The 22,500-nt window shown below is 42.6% G+C and overlaps 2 protein-coding genes across 2 annotated transcripts in view; one reads left to right on the top strand and one right to left on the bottom strand.

Annotated features, from left to right (window-relative positions):
• Positions 1 to 22,500, bottom strand: part of LOC135209578 (NAD-dependent protein deacylase Sirt4-like) — a 196,369-nt gene that overhangs the window by 44,031 nt on the left and 129,838 nt on the right. The gene's annotated exons all lie outside the window — the stretch shown is intronic.
• LOC135209867 (uncharacterized) lies at positions 2,165 to 18,730 on the top strand. Its single transcript, XM_064242626.1, has 5 exons — positions 2,165 to 2,314; positions 3,350 to 3,418; positions 3,925 to 4,445; positions 5,591 to 5,810; positions 18,485 to 18,730. Exons 2-5 carry the CDS (start codon positions 3,361 to 3,363, stop codon positions 18,619 to 18,621), a joined length of 936 nt encoding a protein of 311 aa, XP_064098696.1. The 5' UTR covers positions 2,165 to 2,314; positions 3,350 to 3,360; the 3' UTR covers positions 18,622 to 18,730.

Below are 22,500 nucleotides of genomic sequence, written 5' to 3'. Positions count from 1 at the left end.
ACCCATCGTTTCATGTGCCGGAGCTTTCAATTTCAAAATTTCTAAATTTTTTAGGCACTTTTTCTCCCAGTCACATTAAACACTCAGAAGATTTTGTCACAAATTCAGAGAAGCACATATACCACTTCACAACATAAAACTTTTAAGCCTTGACGTAGACTCCCTATTCACAAAAGTACCAGTACAGGACGTTCTTCAGTTTTTAAGGGAAAAATTATCCCTCTATTCAGATCATTTCCCATTGGCGCTTGACAAAATAATAAAGTTAGTTGAATTATGTGCATCTAATAACGTATTTTCATTCGGGGAATCATTCTACAAGCAAAAATTCAGGTGTAGTATGGGTAGTCCTTTAAGTCCTGTTTTGAGCCATCTGTACATGGATACTTTGAAACTACAGTAATAAATGCAATAAACCCAAAAACATGCTGTGGATGAGATATGTGGATGATATTCTAACATTTTGGGATAATAGGTGGGGCAATTTTAATGAATTCCTCTCAAAATTAAACACATTAGTGCCCAGCATCAAATTTAAAGTTGAATGAGAAGCAGACAACAAAATTCCTTTTCTTGATGTTTTAATAATCAGAGACACGACAGAATACAAATTTGCCATATGCAGAAAACCAACGTTCTCACTTTCAAACATTCACTACTTTAGCTATCATGACATTGCTATCAAGATAGGTGTGGCCAGCAACCTGTTCTTAAGAGCCTTATGAATTTGTTCCCCAGATTTCCTGAAAAAGAATTTGAACTAATTCGTAAGCAACTTTCGTCTTTAAAGTATCCTGACCATATAATTGAGAAAGCAATTCACAAAGGAAACGTAATTTTCTACCAACCCCTTAAAGACAAGACCAGAGATACACCCAACAATAGAATAAAAATTCCACACCTGGACACAATTAAGAAGGTGACTCAGACCCTCGGAAAATCTAACCGTTTTGCATTTACTTACCCAAACACCTTAGCCAAATCCCTGATTAACGTCCAACAAAAGACATCTCCCAAGGACGCTGGGGTTTACCAAATCCCATGCCAGGACTGTGACCAATCTTACATTGGATTTACAGGTAAATCACTTCCCCAGAGATTAATACAACGCAAACGGTCAGTTAGGTATGGACAACAGAACTCAGCTATTTTCAACCATATAAATGAACATAACCATAGAATAAACTGGAATTTGTCACGTGTAATTTATAGCAGCAACTGCCGGTACAAGAGTCAAATGATGGAATCGGCCTTAATAAAAGGGAGGCAGGTAATGAACATCTCAAAAGGAGCCTGGATTTCAGATACGATCGACAAGGTATTCATTCAACCAACACTTAAGAAGATTAAAGGGAGATTATCAGCGGGGGTGACCTAAATTGGCTTGCCTGTGGATGGACCTCTTGGTATAAATACCACCTTTTCTGTAAACTTTTCTGCATTCATCTACCTGAAGAGGGAGACAGCAGTCTCTGAAATATAGTACTTTTCTCTCTATTTTGTTTTTTTATGGGCTCCTTTATAGATATATAGATATATATATATATATATATATATATATATATATATATATATATATATATATATATATATATATATATATAGACATATATATACATATATTTACAATATTTATATACATACTGTATATTTATACCATATCTATATATCATATATCTATAAATGATATATATACATATATATACTATACATATATATATATATAGATATAACATATATATATAAGTATATATATATATATATATATATATGCAAAAGTATTATTTTCCCTTCTTATTTGTCCCAGATCTATTTATAGATAAGTTTGTAATAAGCATAACAGCATTAAATGTATCAGTATATAACTCATTAAATCATATAGGAAATAATTTTATAATATATTAACAGATTTATGTACATTAATCATATCACCGTCATATTTTGGTAAGAGTCTTATCTTTTATAATATTGTATCTCAATGGATAGCAAGGAAAGTCCATGTCTTAATGAGTGGTAATAACAAAACAAATGTAAAATATAGGTTATGCACATATAATGTCATTAGTAGTAAGAAAGAAGTGTACTGATGCACGAGACTGTGTTTGTTGGTAGAGAGGCCAAGAACCAATTCCAGGCGACATTTTAAAGAAGATCTTCCTAGTGTCAAAAGTTTTCAAAACAATCGTGTTTGTGCGCGGAACTGTGTTCTTGGCAACCAGGAACCATATGTTTTTAACTGATAAAAGATTATAAATAACGTCCAAATGTTGTCGCAGGCTTCTACTTTGACTTAGAAGTTATTTAAAACACATAGGTATGTAGAATTTGTGTATATTAACCTGTTTATTCAGTGGGATATGGGGGTTTGTTACCCAAATTCCGTAACGTAGCTTAGGTAGTCGACCGTGAATTTATTTTCATTTTTGCAAGGGTTTTTATACCTATACTATTTTTATTTTTATTTTTCATACTCAAATTTGAAGAATGCATTTCAGATTCACTCCGAGGTCGAAGCCTGAACTTAGTAGGCTCAGTTTAGAATAAATTTTTAACCGATGGTGTTCATAACCCTATGTTAGGTAGGCATAGGGTCCTACATTTTTGTCTGCAACTCTAGCCCATGATGTAGGCCTCGTCATATAGTATTATTGGTTAGGCTACTGGTAGTTTTATCAGCACGATTATTTCTAAAGGAAGTACCCGTCGTGTCTCTTATTAGCCTAAGTACTTAGATTAACCGAAAAATCATTACTCTTTTAGGCCTCACTCCCTATACTAGGTAGCTAGGTATACTATGTAGGCTAGGAATAATCGGTCAGATTACAAGATTAGTCGAGGGCTGTTTTCCAAGACACGCAGACCAAAATTCCACCAAAAGTGGCGCATTCATGGTAAGCATAAAAGCAAAGGAAAGACATTTCAACTGGTGCGGCCTAACCTAACTTCTTTTGATGTAGCCTAACTTTACAAAGGGCGTCATGCCCTGACCTAGCCGATGGCAGGCCGAACCCGTCCTTCTCTATTTTAACAGGGGTACATAGGTAGTAACATTCCTTTCCCAGTAAAACTAAAAAACTAATAGGTAGTATTGCAGCTTGGTTCCTGCTTGTCACCTGCTGGAATATTTACTGCCTTGCGTGTATGTGCTTGTGTCTGTTTCAGTCATGGGGTAAGTCTAGGTGACATAAGGGGATTTCTGGCAATTCTTGGTGGTGCTGGGGTTTGTGGATGTGTCAGACAGGGGAGTGTTTTCCTTGGAGGGAAACTGTGCAGATAGCCTCTTTGAAACATAGGTGAGTAGAGAATTAGATTATTTTACTTTAGTAATTTGCTGTATATTTTATTTAAGGAAAAGAGAACATGGCTCGTGGGACAGGAAGGAAAGCAGAGTCTGCAAATGGCCCAGTGAAGACTAGAAGTAAGTAGATAATGGAATATTTAGTCATTAGTTTTATGAAAATGTAAGTTGAAACATTGAAAAATAGGCAGAACTACAGTCCAGTGGGAATAATATCATTGCTTAACTTCATCTGCAAATTAGATCAAAATTATTGAACACTATATTGAACACTAAATTATCAGAGTTCTTTATCAGCCTGTTGAGATTTTGGGGTTGTCTGAAGCTTGCCTGGTAAAACACTTCTGGCTTACTGCTTATGAGGTTTGTTTTTTAAATTACTTAAATTTGCAATATCAAAACATGTAACATATTTTGCACGAGGCAGTAATATTTGGTTCTTGTAATTCAGAAATGTTTTGAATTGTATTTGCAGTGAAAAAATATAAAAATAATTGATTTAAAATACTCAATGAACATTTACTTATTTTTTTTTGTAAAAATTACTAAGTTGTCACATCCTTATTTGCCTTCTAAAATATGATTTTACATACTAAAGATTAATTATATATTCATATTTGTTACAGTGTCTCAGAGGTCTAGAAATCATCCATCAAGAGAAATTAGCAGATCCTTTCACCAAGATGAAGAAAGTGAACATAAAGCCACACCTGAGGAAGAAAAGATACCATTAAACTGCAACAGTGGAAATCATAAGCCAGGAAATAGTCATTTACCACCAGAAAATAAGCAACATAATAAGGAAGTGGGTCTCTCTCCAAAAAAATTTGATAAAAAAATGAGGTATGAGTCGTCGTGTACTCTAACTAGGAAATCCCAGGTTTTGAACACTGAAAATAAATTAATTGTTAAGTCACAAATAAGTAAAAAGTGTGATAGTTTGTCTCAGGTACATTCCAAACCAAGAATAGTCTCAAAAGAATGTGGTAGTGAACCAAAACCAAAATGTGATTCAGACTTTGGGACAAACAGTGGACAGAAGTGTTTCTTTGGTATAGATAATTCCACTTTAGTCTTGGAGATGATGTTGCATGCAAATACTATACTTTATGGATTATTGTCTCTATCAACTAACCATTTTACAAAGGTAAGTTTGCTAGTATACTTTCCTCTGTAATTTTTTATTTATTTATCTGTATTTGCAGATCTTTATTCGTTTAATTACAAACGCATCACTGTGGTAGCCATAAATTTCACCACCCCATTCACTGTATATGTTTTAGAAGAGTTTCCATCTTGTCATCCTATATTGGTCTGTAAGGCTTCTTAACAGCTATAAACTTGCTCCAAGTGTGTCTGAGTACAAAATGCACCTGTTTGTGTTTTATCTTTTGTGATAGTTTTGTATATACATATTTTTATTTATGGGCTAAGATAAGAGAGAAAGTATTTTGCACTGAGGTCATTCAGAAACTTTATTTGCTGTTAATACAAGTTAAATATTCTTTTTTTACTGACATTCCTTTCACTGTTCCGTAAATTATTACGGACATTCTTTTCACTGTTGCATAATAATTAGCAAGGCATATCAATTTCCATCAGGATGTTTAGTGTTTAGTCCTGTAGGCCAGTGTCTAGACTGCTCTGACTCAGGGAGGTTATCAAATGAGTTTGCTTGTTGTGCAAAGAGGGGAATGATGCACTACCCTGGGCAAGGACTCACTAAGTAAGGGATGTTGCCCTGTCCTTAATGTTCAGTAGGAACTTCTTGGTGTCTCAGGTACTGATGGCAGTGTGTGGTGACACCAAATTACCTTTAGTACCTCTTTCTGTGTCTGAGACATCACTCACAAGTCTTTGGATATTGTCTCCTGGGTGCCTGTGGTGGTTGCTCAACATGTGTAACTAACTGTTCACTCATGAGGAGAGATCAACATTTATAGTGGTGAAAGAGCAGTTGGAAGAAAGATGACATGGGAGGAAAGTATTGCTGACTCTACCTCAAACAAGTAAATTGAGACTCAAGACTGTGGAGAGCCAAGGTACACAGGTTGTAGCACAATCCAAGGGTAAAGAACATTGGCATTTGATAACTATTCAACATATGACAAACAGAGGTAGCCTAGCTCCCATAAGATAGCTGCACAGATACCCCTATGGTTATAAAAAACAAAATTCCTTCAAGGTTGACTAAGTCAAAGTATATATACTGTAATAAGAAAATACTATCAGTTTTACATGTGAATTACTTTATGATGATAAATCTAATATATACTTACAATTTCATTACAGGTTGCATTCAAACTGCCAGTAGCTGTGGATCCATTCATGGTGAAAGTCTTTTATACGCTTTTGTTAGGAGTTTTAGCAGATTTTATATCGCCACTTATAGCACTTTTAGTCCCCCAAGTGACTTGCCTTGTTACGGGATTTTTACTTAGTCTTCAAGTCTTCCCACAGCACATGGCATTCATTGCTGTTTACCTACCTCAGTTGAATTCAGGACTGATAGGTGAGTTTTATCAAATTTATGAAATTATTAGCATTACAGTATGTGTAATTAATTACAAATGAGATATCCTCTTTTCAGACAAGATTCTATAAATAGATCTACATACTGTAGATCTAATCTCACCAGTGGCAGTAATAATTTGGTTTCATTTCCCACTCCAATTATATGCCAATAATTAATCGTATGGTCTGTGACATTCCAAGGATCACCAAATATGGTAACTTTAAAAAATTAAAGCTTTTAGAAAATTAGATACACAGTGCCACAAGGTGACAAGCCATATGTTTCAAAGGAATTGATTCATCTGCACATTTAGAAACCATGCTAAAAGTACTGCATTTGTATGAGAAAGGTAACATTATTTTGCAAAGTTATGCACTAGTATATTTTAAGTTTTTATACGTTGTTTCATAAAATAAGTTATAGAAGCTTAGCTTTCATTTTCCACAATTTAAACAATCATATTGCAATACCCCCCTGAACACCTGAACTAGCCCTGGTCACTTACCAGCCCGAACCATCATTTATTAAAAATTTACCAAATCTTTGGTTAAAATAAACGATCAGTGTTGCCAATCTCCTGGCAAACACCCTCGTTACCTAGTTACCAGCCCACCGCTAGTAGCCCTGCCTCACGGGCCGGTCACACCTGCCCATCTCACGTCAATCACTTATCGTTCGCGGTGGAGTACAGATGTATCCACAGCGAAACTCCTTTTTGGTCTTGCCCGGCCTTCATTTGCACCTTTTGATTTGATTGAATTTGGTGACGAATTACGCATCCCTTTGGATTACGGTTGGATTGCTCTTAATACCTTGTCATTAGACATTGATTCTGCAAAGGAAGAAACACACAGGCTACGACAACGACTACTGCATCCTCGGCCACGACATCACAGAAAACGACGAGCGGAGTTCAACAACGTATCGTCTTTGCCAACAATGCAAGAAAAGGATGAGTACCCTATGACACGATAGTCATTCCTTATGCGTAAATTGTAAGCCTGTTCAATATAATGTAAAGACCAGATTTGTTGAATGTCAGGAGTGGTCTTTGGACCAGATGTTAGCGCGGTATCTCAAACATAGGTAAAGGAATGTCTAGTATTAAGAAGTAACTGTAGGCAGGAAGAGACTAACGTAGATCAAGATAAAGACTTAAAGACAGTGCTCTTTAAGAGACTTGAGTGTACGCTGACATCGAGTATGACATCTCTGTTACCGATTCCCTTTTATGTCAAGATTATGTGAGGATAGATCGAGCAATAGGGATACTGAAATTACTAATCGTTCTGTTCCAGCTCCCCTGCCTGTTCCAGAATCAGCCCTAACCGGTGCTGGGGGTTATGGGGATCCGCAAGCCCACGGGCAGGATCCGCCGTCCCCCCTGGCGAGGTAGCAGGCAGTGTTGGCAGCAAGATTTACCCCTTCCCTCGAGTGTAAGTTCTCAGGAAGATAAAAACTTAGGTCAGATATAGACGAGTAGGGATAATAGGATACATAGTGTTTAGTTTAGGAAGAGAAGTGGCAGGCTCTTCGGGTCGGTTTTCTATTAAAAGTAGTAGTTTTTAGAGGCACAGCGTACCTTAGAGGCATCTTTAGGCTTTTTCCTGCTTCGAGTTCCTTGCATCAGAAGCTTTTAGGCCAGGGTTGGTTTTTCAGATATGCCTCCTTCGTCTTTAAGGTACTTTCCTCTACGTATACGATACGATAATTGTTAATATCAACTAATTCTCCGTTCAATGCATATTGACTTACGATTATTCAGTATGAAGAGAAATCGAATAAAATTAACTACGGTTAGCCTAGTGTTCACGATGATATATCGTATGCATATTCAGTAGCCTAGCCTAACCTAAAGTATTCGCTGTACAACATATCGGTAGTTATTTTTATTTTGGCTAACGCTGTAGGCTTAAGGCATTCTTGACTTCGGATAATTCAATACAGGTGTAATTGAAAACGAACGAGAATCCGATCCGAGGATAATTAATATGAATGTAATCGAACAGAATGAAGATCGGATTCTGTCCGACTAAAGCATTATAATTGTATTATGTGTATCATCATAATTGGCGTAGTATAAACACTAAAAACTCGGCAGTCATTCACGCTGGAATCAGCGGATGACGAATACGGGTTTGCGTCGCCGTATCCATCTCATTCTCTCCTGATTGACTAAAAAAGACTAACGTAACAACACTCTCACTTATGCCAAGTTTGTACAAACGTCTTAAAGGAGACGTGTCTTCAACTATGTTGACATTTAATATAGTCAATGAGGTATCTATCTTGGGGCATATAATCAGATGTCAGATATAAGGAATTTGTATGTATGACGTCTTCATACGTTTAACAGACTATTGCCGTCAGTATTTACATTGAGCTTATGTCAATTACAGTTACAAATTATTTACCAGTCGTATTATCAAATTACAATGACAACTGAAATTTAATATTTAGGCCTAATAAAGTTAATGTTAACCTTACCTTTAAATATTATTTTATTACTTTTCAATTAAATTATAATTACACTAGCTTGTCGTCAAACAGCACTATTGTAAGGAGGTGTGGTTTAGACAGACAAGGATGCCGGCTAGTCTATTTTTTTTTTTTTCTCCTTGGCTTCAGATTCAACCATATCACTTGGTCTCGGCTAATGTTTTTGTCCTTAGTTAGCATATTAATGAATATCTGGATACTTAACTTATGTAACGAAGTCATACTGTTCGTCTTAACGATGTAATTTAAGACCAAAATTTGACTGATAGTCTCATCGGAAGCTAGTTTTTCCCTCGGGTTAGATGGCGTTAAATTTAGGATTCCGTTCGTTTTTCGTTTTTCACTCGTTTTCATAGGTATTACGAACCTTACACTTTATATACGTTATTAATCCTTTGTCTGTGTGAAAACAACAGTAATGAGCTCTTTCATGCTATTAGTTTCTTTTACCACGGCTGCGTTGGAATTCATACATAAGCTCGGGACTTCTGTCCAGGTTGCTGATGAACGTAATTTTGCCTTATTAGCTTCAGCTGCATTTATAACATGATACAGTAATTCCGTCCCACGCGGATGAATACAATAACGGATGTTGCTATCGGATTCGATTACTGTCACACGCTGATCAATACAATAAAGTGATGTTGTTATAGGAGTCGATCGCATTAGCAACAAGTTCTCGTTCGGTTGTTCATAGCTGTACGGAGTATACGAGTATTATCGTTAAGATAATACCCTTTTAACTTGCTGCAATTTGCGGAGGTGGAGATATTAGACGATCGTAATTTCTCTCTCTCTCTCTCTCTCTCTTTTCCCTGATTTTATATTCTCTCTTTATCCTAGACGATTGTGTCTCTCTCTCTCTCTCTCTCTCTCTCTCTCTCTCTCTCTCTCTCTCTCACTTTTCTGATTTCATATTCTCTCCATATTCTCTCATCCTATTTTCCACGCTCTCCTAACACTGGACTCATTGTGCAACAGAGGTTTTTCTTCCTTTCACACCTTTTCAAACTTTCTCAATTTCCCTTCAGCGCTGGACGACCTCATAGGTCCCAATACTCGGCCTTTGGCCTAAATTCTATTTTTAAACCCAACAATCTTGCTGTCTGAGTTAGTATTAGAGTAGGGAGCGAATATTCGGAATATGTATAAGGTATTCATGATATGATATATCACAAGAGGATTTTAAGTATTAGGAAAGATAGGAAAGAACATGTCTGGGTCTATCTGAGGGTATTCTTCCAAGTGCCAACCAGGCAGAGTACAGACAGGCAGGTACAACACTACAAGAGAGGACATCACTACGATCGACGACACCGTTGTCTCCTCGGACTCCTCCGTACAGAGACCTACTGAGGCCTAAGGCCACATGGGAGGTCTTCAGATTTCCCTCCATACATGAGAGGCCGAGAGCCACATGGGAGGTCTTCAGATTCCCTCCATACTGAGAGTCCCGGGCCACATGTCTTCAGGATTCCCTCCAACAGAGAGGCCAGAGCCACATGGGAGGTCTTCAGTTTTTCCTCTACTCAGGTGAGGCACATAGCCAGCTGAGAGGAAACAGGTTTGTATCCCTTCCGCACTCAATGAGTTTTGACCTTAGGGTAGAGGTGCAGGGAGTTTTTCCCTCCACATATTGGCAGGCCTAGAAGGCCACACATGGAGATTAGCTTGGACGAGTGACAAATGAACTTGAGACTGACTCGCGTACTCAATTATATTGACTGACAACTAGTACAGTGGAGGGCCGGGCAGATTTGATTCCCCACCTCCAAATTAATGTTGTTAATCGGGCTAGTTCAGGTGTTCAGGGTGTATTGCAATATGAAGTTTTTATTGTAAAACTAATATTGTAATACCTACCTGAACACCTGAATGATTCCCACCCTCCTCCCCTCTCATACAGAGTTATTGAGTTATGATTGACCGTCGTGAGAGGGCAGGTTGTGACCGGCCCGTGAGGCAGGGCTACTAGCGGTGGGCTGGTAACTAGGTAACGAGGGTGTTTGCCAGGAGATTGCAACACTGATCGTTTATTTTAACCAAAGATTTGGTAAATTTTTAATAAAATGATGGTTCGGGCTGGTAAGTGACCAGGGCTAGTTCAGGTGTTCAGGTAGGTATTACAATATTAGTTTTACAATAAAAACTTCATTTATCACAACCATTTCTTAATCTGATTTCGTTCTAGATTAAGTTGAATTAACTAGATCAGCTGGTAGTAAAAATGTAAATACCTATCTATAAAAAGTTTGTTTCTATACAAACAAAGTGAGCGTTTACACTAAGTTAATTGTTCAGTCTTTCTGACACCACATTTCTTCATGGTTGTAGTAATAAGTCAGATTACTAGCCATGTCTAAGCACAGTTACCGTTACTGCTATGAAACCATATGTACAGTACTTCAGTTAAGAATTGTTCCGTAATGCACTCATGGTTGAAGTTTTAAGACACTTGTGATTGATCAGAAGTGGAAACCTTCTTGTCTCTTGAAAGTTTTAGATCTCATATTATAAATTGTCAGATTCACTTTATTTTCAGTAGTAACTTCTTTGATTATTAGGATATGAAGTGTCATGCTACCGTAATTGTTTATAAATGTAGTTGTGTACTATTGTATAAAAATAAGTTTACATTATTTTTGGCCAAATACCAATCTCTAAGGAAAAGACTTTTTATTACTATTATTTGTTCATCAGAATTTGTTTTTCATGTTGAAATTTAATACCAGAAAACAAATGTGTTCCGACACGGCATACAAACCAACCTTCGGTCCTTTTACAATAGGAAGGTACTAGCGGCAGCTGGATAGGTCGTAAGCTTTCGAACAAGGGGTTCGGTAGTTAACTGCTTGTCCGACAGGCGCGCGCGCGCGACTGGTAGGTAAACAAATCACTTTTGCTTCGGCCTGCTGGCGTGGACGTGTATCATCGCTCTCTGCCCGCTCATCGTCGTTTGCTTTCGCATGATTGTGTTTTTCTTTTTCTATGTATCTAGTGAAACTGAATTGTAAGTACAAATCATTTCCATTGAATTCAATTGTGAATTAAAGGATCTTGGCTTCACAACGCCCTCCGATTACCCGAGTGCCGCCGGGACTGAAGGGCGTAATTGCGGGAATTCATTTTCCCAGAATGATCCTCGTATTGTGTATGCTCGGTGCCGAGGGCGGGAGCGCTCGCTCCGAGCGTATATTGGGTTGGAAATGTGTAGATGAAAATCGTAAGTAAGTGCTCTTTTCATTTATATTTTTTTGACCTGTATGCCCGTTGCCGAACGAATGCGCTCGGCACGGAAACTTATTCAGTATGAAAGTGGAATCGCAAGTACAGTATTCTTTTCATTTTCATATATTATTTTTTATTGTAGCAATACTATTTTGGATCAGTTTCCGAGCTTACCCGGAGATTGATCCTTCCCCCTTTTTATTTTGAATGAAGTGAAATCGCAAGTGCAGTTCTTTTTCATTTTCATTTTTTTTATTGAGATTGCTTTGTTGACTGGGATCAATGTTCCGCTATTCACGGGAATTGATCCTTCCCCTTTTTATTTGTATGAAGTGAAATCGCAAGCGCAGTAGTCTTTTCATTTTCATATATTTGTTGATTGCATCAATTCATTATGGATCAAGGTTTCCAGAAACCTTGATCCATAAAGGTAAGGAATGGAACCTTTCACCCTTGCGCTCGGTACGAGGGCGCAAATGCGCTCGATCCGAGCCCTTATTCATTGTGAAGTGAATCGTTTTGCAAGATGCATTTTCATTTTGTTCCTTATTATTGATTGCATCAATATTATTTGGTTCAAGTTCCGCTCAGTCAGGGAATTGATCCTTATGCCTTGTATTCGTGCCGATGGCACGATTGCTCTAGGGCTCTTATTTTGTTGTTGCGTACATGGGTACTGTGCGGGGGTGGGGAACGAGACCCCCCCCCCCGCTCAGTTCCCACAGATGGCTCTTCCCCTTGGGGGGGGGTTGGGGGGGGGGGAGGTTATCGGCGTTCTTCTCCTCGCCCGATCCGTCGAGCGCGGGGGAGGGCGCTCGGTGCCCGATGTACAATTGTATTAGGGGTCTTCCACTCGTTCGGGAGGGATCAAACCCCCGCACGAGGGGATTTCCCCACAATTAATCGCTACTACTATTATTTCCGCAGGTGCTACTGCCACGAGCGTGGACCTTGGTGAGGTATGGGCGTCCTTCCAATTGCAGAGCGTGCTGGTGTCCAGGGCTGCGGTTCTATGTCTGGGCCTACTGCGGTCACCCATGAAGTGGTGACCACGCAAACCAGGTGACGACGTCCCTCCTCACCTGGTGTACTCGCCTCACGTGGTATCAGTCTTGCCTACAGCCGCTGTGAAGTGCCGTTTCGCCGTACCGACGAGGGGGGCGTGCCGACGCCGCTCGTGGTTGCCGCGCTGCAGCGACCACACTTCCGCTGCCCTAGAACTCGCCCCTGGACCTGCCGCCGGTACCAGGATGTTGCTGGCTGCTGCTCCACTTCCTGTGTTTCCGGTGCTGCCTGCCGTACCTGCCGATTCTGGGATGCAGTTGCTGCGCTGGCTGTCCCTGCCGTTGCTGCACTGGCTGTTCCTGCCGTTGCTGCGCTGGCTGTCCCTACCGATGATGTGCTGGCCGTGCCTGCTGTTCCTGAGATGCCCATACCTGCTGATGTCGTCCCTGTTCGTGGTGGTACTACCCCAGACTTTGGTCTGTCTGTACAGGTGCGTCCGGGCCTGTGGCTTCGGCTACAGCAGCCCGGCTCCGCCCTGGATAGCAGATCTTACGTCTGTCCTGAGGAAGCTGACGAAGAAGAGGAGGAAGGTGTCGTGGTCGTCGTCTTCATCTTCTTCATCGTCGTCGGCCGCGCCTCTTCCCCTTCGACTTCTAAGGCTTTACAGCCGAGGAAGAAGAAGGTCGCCTCCTCCCTCCTAAGAAGCTTCCTCGGGAGCTTCTCGGGACCCGTCTCACCTCGGTGGGACGGGGAGGGTTCCTTCCGCTGGTCCTCCTGCTCCTTCGGGAGCGGGGCCCGTCTCTTCTTCCGCAAGGAAGAAGACTACGGGGACCAGAGGGGTACCGGCTAACACCGGTACTTCCTCGCCTGGTGTCAGTGGTGCTGCCACTGCATCAGGGTCCGTCTCGGCCTCTCGTTCGCGGGAGGTACGAGTGTACGGTCGCCTACCAGCGACCGTGCAGCCAGGAACCAGACCTCTGAGTCCGCTCAGCGTCAGGTTCACGGCACGGGGCGGAAGACTGGTGACAGCCGCTCACGCGACTCTCACCAGACCAGCTCTCGCTCTCGCGGCGAACAGCTGGCTACCCGGGGACGTGACGTCCACGACGGCCACGGGCTGAGGCTGGGAAGAGGTCCTCCCGTTCGCCGGTGCCAGACACGGCTGGAACCAGCGACGTGACGTGCCGTGAGGACAAGCACCGGTCTCACTGCGACAGTGGAGCCTGCAGGTCGCCGACCGTCGCTCTCACAGAGAGCGATCGGGAACGGCAACCAGCACCAGCTCTTCTGACACTCGAGATCGGGGCCGCTGTGCTCAGTCCAGCCGTTCTCCACAGCGAGACGGTTCGACGACCAGGCCTGCAGCTCGATCGTCACCGCGGGTTTTGACGATCGCACCTGCAGCCCTCCAAGCCTGCTGGTTCTGCCAGCGAGCGACGAGGGAAGCGTCAGGTCTGCCTCTCCCGTACCTTCAACCTCCTCGGGTTACACCGGGGAGGAGCGAGGTATTGAGGAGTGATCGTGAGGGGTGCGCCCCTCATGATCCCACCACGACGCCCTACGTGCCAGGCACGGTTCTTGGACCGACCAGGACGTATGCGCAAGTGGATGGGGAAGACCGAGAGGGCTGTCGCTGTTCCCCCTTCTTAGGAGGAAGGTTCTCGGAATGCTCTTGTTCGAAGGGCTTAACGGTCCCACTCTGCAAGATGCTGTGACTTCCGAGATCCAGAGGAACTTTGCCGAGGTTACGGCGCTGATTCGTCAGCACAATGACCTCGGGGAAGGATCGCCGCTCCCACCAGCAGAGCCACGTCTCGCTCGAGTCGTTTTGGGGCCCGCCGAGAGGGAACCCAAATCGACGGTGGGTCGGCCGCGATCGGAGCTTGCCGACTGTGTTTGAACCAGGTAGTCTCTCGTTTCTCCGGACAAGAAGGCTCTCTCAGTTCTGGACGGTCGAACAAGCTACTTCACCTCCTCTACTGCGACAGAGGCGTTTATACGTGTCTTCGGACACCGTATTTAAATACCCCTTCGGTCCTCCTGAGGTTTCGACCTCGACGAGGACTGGAATGAGTCGGAGCGGTATCGGCTCTCTACTGTCAGGTGTCGATCAGCCCCACCCAGACGACGTTCACAGTGGCGGCAGACACTTACCTACAGTATGAGTTCGTAACCCTCCTCGGGAAAACGTTTTCTCCTGACGATACGTTTTCCCAGGCTCTGAGAGGCCATCGCCGTAAGGCGATGGCTGCTCCTTTTCTTCTCCAACTGCTAGATCCGCTGGGGAAGGCGAGCCAGTATCCAATTCCTCCCCCATTCCCTCTCTCCTTACGGCTAACGAGGGAAAGGGGGGGAGGGATCCTACAGAGATTTCTCTGTAAGATCCCACGTTAGGGGCTGCGCTAGGGGGGCCCGGGGGACCTTCGGTCCTACCTGACGTAAGCCGCCCCCGGTCATTGAGGAGGGATCCTGCCCCTTTCTCGATTTCTACGGAATCGAGAGGACCACCCAGCCGATATCGTCTGACGAATTTCGGTGGGGGGGTTTCGCAGAGTGCTTAGAATTCTACGGAATTTCTAGCGCACTCAGAGTGGTTCGAGTTTTTTACGATCTCCAAACACTCAGGCGAGACCCACGGTCCAAAGTGAGCGAGAATCCCCGATAATTGTTACACGATAATCGGGAACCTCGCTTATGCTCGAATTCCTGTAATTTCTAGCATTTGGAAGAAGACCGCTGCTGAAGAAGAGTATCTCACAGTAGGCGCTTAACCTGGAATAGAGAAGAACGGACGGGAACTTCCAGTTTGGCTTGAACTATCGTCTTCGGTATTCTGTTCACCATTGAAGCTTTCCTTTGGGAAAGTTCTTTCCTTCACTCTCTTGAATAAGAGAACGAAGGCGGTCGATCTCCAATCCTTATTCTCATTCCTCGAGGGGAAAAGAATTTAGGATGGAGGTCGTGGTACAGAACCTACAAATATACTACGTATATTACCCTCGCGACATGATTCTTTAACAGTTGAATTGTCCGGGGGTAGGCGCATACCGTAGTTAACTCTACGGTTTGTGACCGAGACGAATTGTATCTTAATTGAACTGCAACTCGGGGTTGCCTGCAACCTCCCAGCAGTTATCAGTTTCGATTTAGATACTTGGTATTGTCATGACAACACCAAATCAGCTTTTGTATTTACCGAAATTCGTTTCGGTTAAATATAATTGCTCGAGCGTATTCTTATGCTCGATGGTCTAGCCGAACGCATTCCTTCGTGGAATAATGGATTACCTGGCAACTCAGGATGACGAGTCACCGAGAGCTACTGCGTATTGAACTGCCTGATAGCGGCTCAGTATCAGCTAGGTCTCTGAGATGCACGGTCGGTTACGTCTCTCTCTCCCCTGGTTGGATTGACTACCGAACCGTATCTCTGCCCAACAATCATGGACTTAGGTCTCTGATTAACGGGGATTCTCGCAATAATGAAGGACCATCTACTGCTGTGACGCTCGATTTCATCGCCTTCGACATTGCGAGAATTTTCAACAGAGATATCTCTTGGACTCTGTCATCTTTCTGTTTACCGCACGGTAACAGAAGTCTGTACTAGTCAACCGCTGCATCGCACTGCGATAATGCGAATGATTTTTGCAGACATCTGAGTTTGTCTTCAAAAAATATCTCGTATTCGTAGGTGTGCAATTTCATTGCTCGCCCCGAATTAACAGATATGTCAGAAGACATCGCCTACTCTCCGACCTGACAGCTCTACTTCCAAATGTTCAGCCCATGAGAAGCAGTTCTTCAGGCAGTAGTTTCCCTGTCTTCATTACTGGAAGCGCTCCGCTTTTATTGCAACTACGGTCCTCACCGGACAGCAATCAATAGCGGTTAGCGTTCTCAGTCTTTGTAGCACAGGTTCAGAATCTTGAGAATCCCTCTCTCGGTTCAGCTGTGAAGACGTAGGTTGCATTTTCTGTACACCTTCGTCTTCAACGTCACATAGTGTTTGTTTCTCCTTACCCGAGAATCAACTATACTATGAGATATCTTGCCATCAAGGACCGCGGTCTCTAGAAGGCAATTGACTTTCGCCTGTTGGGCACATGCCTTAAGAGAGTCATCACCTTGCCTTCTGGCACGGTGACGAACAAATTATTTGTTTAGTCTCTTGGCATAACCCTGTTAAAAGGCGAAGGTCACGTGACTTGCTCGGGTGCTTGGACAACTTGCCTCCTACCGAACGCAGTCAGTAGGCAGCTGTCAGAGCGCCCAAGTCTGTTACGAACTTCGCTGTGGACTTAGTTCGGTTGTTCCATAACAATCTTTTCTTCGTCCTAACGGCTTGTCACAGTACCCATACCATCGACACCCAACATTGAGTGTCGGTGTCCTATCCACTACCGAGAACAACAACTTCGCTGCAGACGGATAGACCAGTATGGGTACAGGGACATCCACCGAAGTCGAGAAGAGGGATAGGTCATTCGACAATTCCCTTCTTTTCCTCTGAGGTAATTGCATGACTTTGCCTGCGAAGTCAAGCAAATCCAGGGGATGGGGATTCGTGACGCTCGATTTCGTACCGAATTCGTAGCGAAGACTCTGAACCCTTCGGTCCTGACGATCGGTTAGAGTCCTTCACAGTCCCCTCCCTAATGGACTTCACCGCCTTCGATGCGAAGGAGATCTGCTTTGTCCTGTGAAAGCGCGACCGCGCTTTCTGAAGAAACTCGACATCCCAGGCGGAGGTGTTGAAGACTCTTCGTCAGCACCAAGATGACCTAGAAGTACACTCCCTCGAGTTACACAAGAACTTCTCCGTGGCGCAGGCTGAAGGCAGGGGTCTGGTACAACCAGACCACTGGCACTCCTTCTACCTTTTGGATATTGCCCAACAGGTCCTTGATCGTTTTCCTTAGGACCCGTGGTGGCTGCTCAACACGTTGTGTAGCTAACCCAGACCCTAGCAGGCTGAACAGCATCGAGTCCTGGTGTGACTGTAAGAATAGATAAGTGAATGAGAGAGTGACTGGCTTCTCTTCCTATCTTTTCTACCCCTCTACCTGTGGGTAGAGGGATACGGTCATCACCTTGCTGGATAAGGACGAGATGCCGGTGAGCTACTCGACAGAGCCCCATCCTATCCCTTTCACTAGGGATGGGAGCGAATATCCACCACTTCCTCCTACAAGGGGGGGAAGTGGATGCCAACAAGAGACCAAACCATAACGTTGGTTGCCTCTTGCAAATAATGGAACTTGTTCTTGTTTGCTGGTACGAAGAGATACGCTTGCCTCTCTCTTAGTACTTGGTCCAGAGGTCTGACCATTGATCCTGCGGTGCACACCCCGATCAATCGGACAGAGGCTTGGATCCCTCCTCGCTCTTACGACCAGGGAGGCTTCCAAGGTTGGGCGAACACCAGTCCTGTTCACAAAAGACTCAGATTCCACCCACCAAGAAGTGAGTCTTCCTATTGTAAAAGGACCGAAGGTTTGTATGCCGTGTCGGAACAAATGACAATTGTTTGTCCAAAATTGCATTTTTCCTAACTATACAAACCTGAGGTCCTTTTACACATAGCCCCACCTCATGCCACCCCCCCTCACTCTGCAGTTTTTGCTTGGGGCCAAAAGCAAAAGTGATTTGTTTACCTCCCAGTCGCGCGCGCGCGCCTGTCGGACAAGCAGTTAACTACCGAACCCCTTGTTCGAAAGCTTACGACCTATCCAGCTGCCGCTAGTACCTTCCTATTGTAAAAGGACCTCAGGTTTGTATAGTTAGGAAAAATGCAATTTTGGACAAATTGTCATATTGAAAGAGCAAGTAAGTGTCTCAGATGTGTACAAAGTCTTCAGAGAAAAAGGATTTAGGCTTTTATGTATTCTAGCGAGTTTAGGTCACTAGAACCTATTAAAACAAGGTCTTATTTTCAGGAACACAATTGTTAATGAAGCTCTCGAAACCATCAGAAAGTTTTGCTGCTGGTTTATCAAGGATAAATTGTTTTTACTGCCTAACTGATCTCTTTAGTCCATGGCTGTTAAAGCTTGTTACTCGGAATATTGGGTAGGAATAATGTCATTCTGTGTCAGATATTTTTCATTTTTTATGATTAAATATTGACTCATTATGAGCTGAGAGAGAAACTTTAATAGATAACACACGATAATATTGCAATACACCCCTGAACACCTGAATAAGCCCTGGTCACTTACCAGCCCGAACCATCATTTATTAAAAATTTACCAAATCTTTGGTTAAAATAAACGATCAGTGTTGCCAATCTCCTGGCAAACACCCTCGTTACCTAGTTACCAGCCCACCGCTGATAGCCCTGCCTCACGGGCCGGTCACACCTGCCCTCTCACGTCAATCACTTATCGTTCGCGGTGGAGTACAGATGTATCCACAGCGAACTCCTTTTTTTTTTGGTCTTGCCCGGCCTTCAATTTGCACCTTTGATTTGATTGATTTTGGTGACGAATTACGCATCCCTTGGATTACTGTTGGATTGCTCTTAATACCTTGTCATCAGACATTGATTCTGCAAAGGAAGAAACAACACAAGCTACGACAACGGCTACTGCATTCTCGACCACGACATCACAGAAAACGACGAGCGGAAGTTCAACAACGTATCGTCTTTGCCAACAATGCAAGAAAAGGATGAGTACCCTATGACACGATAGTCATTCCTTATGCGTAAATTGTAGGCCTGTTCAATATTAATGTAAAGACCAGATGTTTGGAATGTCAGGAGTGGTCTTTGGACCAGATGTTAGGGTATCTCAAACGTAGGAAGGTCTTGTATTAAGAAGCAAGTGTAGGCAGGAAGGAAGACACAACGTAGATCAAGATAAAGACTTAGAGACAGTGCTCTTTAAGAGACTTGAGGGTAGGCTGACATCGAGTATGACATCTCTGTTACGATTTTATGTCAAGATTAAGTGAGGATAGATCGAGCAATAGGGATACTGAAATTACTAATCGTTCTTTTCCAGCTCCCCTGCCTGTTCCAGAACCAGCCCTAACCGGTGCTGGGGGTTATGGGGATCCGCAAGCCCACAGGGCAGGATCCGCCGTCCCCCCTGGCGCGGAGCAGGCAGTGTTGGCAGCAGATTCCCCTTCCCTCGATGTGTAAGTTCTCAGGATGATAAAAACTTAGGTCAGATATAGACAGAGTAGGGATAATAGGGTACATAGTGTTTGTGTTTAGAAAGAGAAGTGCAGGCTTCTTCGGGTCGGTTTTCTATTAAAAGTAGTAGTTTATAGAGGCACAGTGTCCTTAGAGCATCTTTAGGCTTTTTCCTGCTTCGAGTTCCTTGCATCAGAAGCTTTTAGGCCATGGTTGGTCTTTCAGATATGCTCCTTCGTCTTTAAGGTTACTTTCCTCTACTTATACGATACGATAATTGTTAATATCAACTAATTCTCCGTTCAATGCATATTGACTTACGATATTCAGTATGGAGAGAAATCGAATAAAATTAACTACAGTTAGCCTAGTGTTCACGATGATATATCGTATGCATATTCAGTAGCCTAGCCTAAAGTATTCGCAGTACAACATATCGATAGTTATTTTTATATTGGCTAACGCTGTAGGCTCAAGGCATTCTGACTTCTGATAATTCAGTACAGGTGTAATTGAAAACGAACGAGAATCCGATCGGAGGATAATTAATATGAATGTAATAGAACAGAATGAAGATCGGATTCTGTCCGACTAAAGCATATAATATTATATGTATCATCATATTAGCGCAGTATAAACACTTAACTCGGCAGTCATTCACGCTGGAATCAGCGGATGACGAATACGGGTTTGCGTCGCCGTATCCATCTCATTCTCTCCTGATTGCCTAAAATGGCTAACGTAACAACACACTCACTTATGCCAAGTTTGTACAAACGTCTTGAAGGAGACGTGTGTTCAACTATGTTGACATTTAACATAGTCAATGAGGTATCTATCTTGGGGCATATAATCAGATGGCAGATATAAGGAATTCGTATGTATGACGTCTTCATACGTTTAACCGACTATTGCCGTCAGTAATTACATTGCGCTTATGTCAATTTACAGTTACAAATTATTACCAGTCGTATTATCAAATTACAATGACAACTGAAATTAATATTAGGCCTAATAAAGTTAATTTAAATACCTTTAAATATTTTATTACTTTTCAATTAAATTACAATTACACTAGCTTGTCGTCAAACAGCACTATTGTAAGGAGGTGTGGCTTAGACAGACAAGATGCCGGCTAGTCTGTTTTTGTTTTTGTTTTTTTCCTTGGCTCCAGATTCATCCATATCACTTGGTCTCGGCTAATGTTTTTGTCCCTAGTTAGCATATTAATGAATATCTGGATACTTAACTTATGGAACGAAGTCATACTGTTCATCTTACGATGTAATTTAAGTCCAAAATTTGACTGATACGTCTCATTGGAAGCTAGTTTTTCCATCGGGTTAGATGGCGTTAAATTTAGGATTCCGTTCGTTTTCACTCGTTTTCATAGGTATTACGACCTTACACTTTATATACTTTATTAATCCTTTGTCTGTGAAAAAAAAAAAAAAAAAAAAAAAAAAAAAAAAAAAAAAAAAAAAAAAAAAAAAAAAAAAAACAGTAATGAGCTCTTTCATGCTATTAGTTTCTTTTACCACGGCTGCGTTTGAATTCATACAAAAGCTCGGGACTTCTGTCCAGGTTGCTGATGCACGTAATTTTGCCTTATTAGCTTCAGCTGCATTTATAACGTGAATACAGTAATTACCGTCGCACGCGGATGAATACAATAACGGATGTGCTATCGGATTCGATTACTGTCATACGCTGATCAATACAATAAAGTGATGTTGTTATAGGAGTCGATCGCATTAACAACAAGTTTTATTGTAGTGTCTTACCGAACAATTATAGAGCCGTGATTTCACGAGCGGCAGGATACTAAATTCAAATTTAGCGCGTCGGCGTCGCCAACACTGGTGGTGATGACGTCATCTCCCTCCACTCGCGGGAGAACCAGGTACAACTGCCCAGGTGAATCCAATTCTTTTCTGCCGGCGTCGGTGAACATCGGTGGTCGGTGCGGTTGGATAACTTTGCTTCGCTTTTTTCTTGTGGATTTGATCTTCGGAATTGGTGAAGTACTCTTTTTTGGCGTTGTTGTTATTTTGCTTTTTTATTTAGGCGTTGCCATGTCGGATTCTAGTCCGTCGGGAGTTAGGTTTTGCATCTCAGGATGTAAAACTAGATTATCCAAGCTAGAGTATGATTCTCACACTAAATGTGTTAAGTGTAGGGGACAGGTTGTTCAGCAGATCGAACATGTAACGAGTGTAGTGATTGGACTGATTCTCAATGGAAGTTTTTTTTTTAGTTCATACTCGGAGAAATTAGCTAAAGACAGAATTAGAAAAGCAGCGCTTAGGGAAAGTAGACTTAGCTCTGCTTCGTCTTGCGATGCATCTGTTCCTTCTGTTTCTCCTCAAATTGTTATGTCTCCTTAACTACACCTCCTATTCCTCCTACTAATCCCACTTCTCCGGCTTCCCGTGTAGTTTCTTCCGACACCATTGCCAGTCTGGAATCGAGGTTAGATCAGAAATTTTCGGTACTAGCGAATACGGTTTGCAACTTGGTAATTCAGTTAAGACGTTTTGGAGAAAGCGGCCTCAGGTAAGAGGGTAGTTGAGGGTGCGTCTGTCTGTCCTGACACGTCTCCTAGACAAAGGTCACTGTCCAGCTCCCTCGCACCGGGGAGAAGACATACCGGAAGTCCAAGGGAGTCGATCGGGATTTGCCCACAGACAGGCGCCTCTCTTGTTGAGCCTGTTGCGCCTCAACAGGGCTCGGTAAGCGTTGGAAAGGTGTTGCGGTCAGACGCCTTTCAAATGATTCAAGCGATTCGTCTCCGGTCGCACGGCGCTCTTGGCG

The sequence above is a fragment of the Macrobrachium nipponense genome, chromosome 38 (assembly GCF_015104395.2).
Source record: "Macrobrachium nipponense isolate FS-2020 chromosome 38, ASM1510439v2, whole genome shotgun sequence".
In the NCBI taxonomy this organism is placed as follows: domain Eukaryota; kingdom Metazoa; phylum Arthropoda; class Malacostraca; order Decapoda; family Palaemonidae; genus Macrobrachium; species Macrobrachium nipponense.
This window is presented reverse-complemented; position numbering and strand designations above follow the sequence as displayed.

Excerpts from the sequence above, each read along its gene's own strand:
- LOC135209867 (XM_064242626.1), top strand. The coding sequence starts at position 3,361 with ATGGCTCGTGGGACAGGAAGGAAAGCAGAGTCTGCAAATGGCCCAGTG. Across the intron at positions 3,419-3,924 it reads TGGCCCAGTGAAGACTAGAA|TGTCTCAGAGGTCTAGAAAT; the intron begins GTAAGTAGATAA and ends TATTTGTTACAG. Across the intron at positions 4,446-5,590 it reads CAACTAACCATTTTACAAAG|GTTGCATTCAAACTGCCAGT; the intron begins GTAAGTTTGCTA and ends ATTTCATTACAG.